The sequence below is a fragment of the Ochotona princeps genome, chromosome 4 (assembly GCF_030435755.1).
Source record: "Ochotona princeps isolate mOchPri1 chromosome 4, mOchPri1.hap1, whole genome shotgun sequence".
Taxonomy (NCBI): domain Eukaryota; kingdom Metazoa; phylum Chordata; class Mammalia; order Lagomorpha; family Ochotonidae; genus Ochotona; species Ochotona princeps.
Window position 1 is genome coordinate 14,001,333 of NC_080835.1, and position 3,738 is coordinate 14,005,070.

The 3,738-nt window shown below is 46.4% G+C and overlaps 1 protein-coding gene across 1 annotated transcript; it reads right to left on the reverse strand.

Moving 5' to 3' along the window:
* Nucleotides 1-257: 257 nt before the first annotated feature.
* On the reverse strand, nucleotides 258-1,197 carry LOC101528292 (olfactory receptor 4X1). Its single transcript, XM_004599826.2, has one exon. The coding sequence runs from the start codon at nucleotides 1,185-1,187 to the stop codon at nucleotides 258-260; it is 930 nt and encodes a 309-aa protein (XP_004599883.2). The 5' UTR covers nucleotides 1,188-1,197.
* Between the last annotated feature and the right edge of the window lie 2,541 nt (nucleotides 1,198-3,738).

Below are 3,738 nucleotides of genomic sequence, written 5' to 3' on the forward strand. Positions count from 1 at the left end.
CAGAATGATCTGGAACTTTTCTGAAATAACTCATTCTTCAGATCAACCTGTCTGCCTCAAGTCCACCGTCAGATGTGAAACTGCAGCACTAGATGAGCCCTCAGGTTCCCTCCTGGAAAGTTCTTCTCAGTGTTGGCTGGTCCCTTAAAGATGAGGAAACGGATGGGAGTCCGGTCCAAGGCTAGATAAGGTCAAGGCAGAATGAGGTCTCAGGAGTCCCAATCCCCAATTCCCCTTCTGTTTCCTAACTAAATCCTCTATTTCTCTTGCCAATGCACCTTCCTACCCATGAGCCTCCTCACAGCATTTTTCACCTCAGCATTCCTGAAGGAGTAGATGACAGGGTTCAGGAGCGGGGTGAGCACAGTGTAAAATACGGCGACTATCTTGTCAGCAGGAAGGCTGATACAGGGCCTCATGTAGACGAAGGAGCAGGGGATGAAGAACAGGCCCACAACTGCCAGGTGAGAGGCGCAGGTGGAAAGTGCCTTGCGCCGTCCATCTGAGCTGCGGTTCCGCAGCGAGCGCAGGATCACCGTGTAAGAAGCCAGCAGCACCACGAAGCTGATGACAGAGATGGAACCGCCATTCAGGATGATGAGCAGGCTAAAGAGGAAAGTGTCAGAGCAGGCCAGCTTCAGCACCGGGTGGACGTCACAGAAGTAGTGGTCAATGAGGTTGGGACCACAGAAAGGCAGCTGGAAAATGAGGAAGGTTTGCCCAAGAGAATGCAACAAGCCCCCAACCCATGCCGCCCCCACCAAGAGGCCACACACGCGCCGGTTCATGATGATGACATAGTGCAAGGGTTTGCAGATGGCCACATAGCGGTCATAGGCCATCACCGTCAGAAGAAAGATCTCGGTACCGCCGAAGAAATGGAGGAAAAATATCTGCGTGATGCAGCCCTTAAGGGAAATAACTCTCCTCTTGTTGAAAGAATCCACGATGAGCTTGGGGGCTGTAACAGAACAGTAGCAGATCTCCACGAAGGACAAGAAGCTGAGGAAGAAGTACATAGGAGAGGTGAGCCCTCTGCTGGCCATGATGGTCACCACGATGAGGCCGTTGCCCAGGACGATGGCCGTGTACAAGAGGAGAAACGTTGCAAAAAGGACTTTCTGCACATTTTTGTTCTGGGAAAACCCCAAGAAAATGATTTCAGTCACGTTGGTGGTGGCGGCCATGTTTTAGGGAGCAGGGGATAATAGCCTGGAATCACAGGAAAATATTATTTTTTAATTCTCAATCATTAAAATATCATTAAACATATAATAAGTAGGAAACTAATTCATGCTCCCTGGGCTCCCTGGGCTCCCTGGGCTCCCTGGGCTCCCTGGGCTCCCTGGGCTGTGGGTTCCCCTGCATCACAGACTGCATGAGACAAGTGAATAAACTACCAACCATCACTGCTTACTGTCATGCCACATAAGTGTTTGACTTTGTAGCCTCACAGCTATGAAAGCATTTTCTATTTCAGCTACAAGCACTCGTTGATTCTTATCGACTCAAGAGAGAGGACATTTTATCAATAACAAGATGAGCCTTAGAGAGGTTGCACTACCTGCTCAGCAGCACAGAACTCATGTGGGGTCTACATTTCTCAAGATGTAGGTGCTTCGGGGGGGCACAAGCGTTTATCCTAGTGGCTGAGATGCCCTGGTCCCACATCAGAGGGCCTGGGTTTCATTCCCATTTCCATTCAGTGCAGGCCACAGGGGTCAGCAGATGATGTCTCAAGATCGTGGGCTCCTGTCTCCCACGGGGCTGCGATGGACTGTGGTCCTAGCTCTGGGTTCTGACTCTGTCCCAGTGCTACCGTGGCAGGATTTATAAAGGGAAGTAGAGAATCAAACATCTTTCTCTGGGTCTCTCTCTCTCTCTCTTTTTCTCTCTATCACTTCGCTTTCCTCTCTCACTCTAAACACACTAAAAACATTTTAAATGTCGGGCCTGGCGCAGTAGAAGTGGCTAAAGTCCTCGCCTTGCACACGCTGGGATCCCATATGGGTGCTGGTTCCAGTACCCATTGTTCTGAAGTTAAGTTCTGCCCAGACAGCACGGACAGACGACAGGCAGAGAACAGCTTGGGCTACCAAGGAAGTAAATTGTTGCAGGATCTGCCTCAGAGACTTGAGAGCTTAGCTTTATCACTGAGTGCCAACAATTTCTTCTGCAGTTCACACGCCTCTAAGTATCTCTAGAGCAAATGTAAGGTTTTGAAGGCTGGTGAAGTGACTCTTTCGAAGAGACTTGTAAAGGCTGAGGGAAAATGGAATTCAATGATCAATTTATTTGGGCACAAAGAATTCTTGAAATTCATGGATAGTTTTTTTTTTCATAATTCATGGTTACCATGAACTTTAGGAAGACTGCACAGTCTCCGTGACCCGCTGCACAGAGCTGGGAACACAGCAGATAGAACAAGTGGCTTTGCTGTAATCCCTGAACCTTCCATTGGCTGCTACATCAAAGACAGTGCCAAAGTAACACTGTCCTATAAACAGCAGAGAAGCCAGACTATTTGGAGAAGGTGTCTAGTCTCAAATTTTGAAAACAAAGAGAGCCTTTCTTTTTGAAAAGAATTTTGATCCTGAATTAGGAGAAATTAAGTGAACTTACCTTAAATATTGTTTTGCCTTTATTCTTCACCTTACCTTCTGGATCTCTGAGAGTCAGAGAAATTATTCATTTGCACAAAGTAACCCCAGGAAAGTAGAGTTTTGTTTGCTAACAAATCTAAAGACAAAATTATCCATATATACATATATATATATATATAATATATTAATTTCACTGGTTTTAGATTTGCAGCTTCTGGTTTAAGATTCTTCATCAGCAAACTTTAGACTTCCATGCAGGCTGGCCTCCACTCAGGTTCAGATGAAAGCAGACAGCTTTGTTTTGCTACAGAAGGCCACAGAGGAACATGTAGTTAGTCCTTTAGTGTTTCAAACAGATATTTCTGAAAAAGAACTCAACAGTCTATTGACAACTAGCTTTGCAAACTTCCATAGTGGCCGCGTCGCCAGTTAATTTTGCTTATTTGTCTCAGGTGAGAATGACTCTAACATCTGTTCTAAGCCAAACTGTAAGGGCAATTCCTCACTTTGTCATTTAGTATATACCATAGACCTGCCTTATGGACAGGTGAAAATTAACAGCACCATATCTGGTGTTTGCCCCATTTGCTGCTGAAAAAGTGACCTCATCTGAGAAATGATGCCTGCGTAGGGATGCATGTGGCAAGCAACAGGAGCCTAGTGAGTGGAACCCATGTGTGGAAGATCTCAACAGGAGGATGTGCACACCCAGGCTAAGAGCTCATGAACGCACCTGCTTAGTGAGCTGTTCCACCCAGCAAAGACACTGCAAAGGCTGACTGGCATGGGCCCTAAATGCCACCTCTGGCATACGCCACCTCCAGAACTCAGTGCCCTTCTCTCTAAGAAAGCTACAGGGAATATAACAGGTTCACGCTACCATAAAACCTTCTCAAAGAAGAACTGAGAGATGCTTCCTACTCCGATTAGCTCAAAACATTTAAAATGTATGAAATACAAACATTGAGCTCTGGGAACAAATTCCCTAGTCTCTGGCATCCTGCGCCCGGGGAGTTTCGCAGAACAAAAGTGAGTTTGCCAAGTGCTTTTCCATCAGAAGTAAAGGAGCCTACCTCTAATTGATCCCATTATAAAGCTGAAATTTCTGGCCCCAGGAGGTTTCCCACTCTATTGG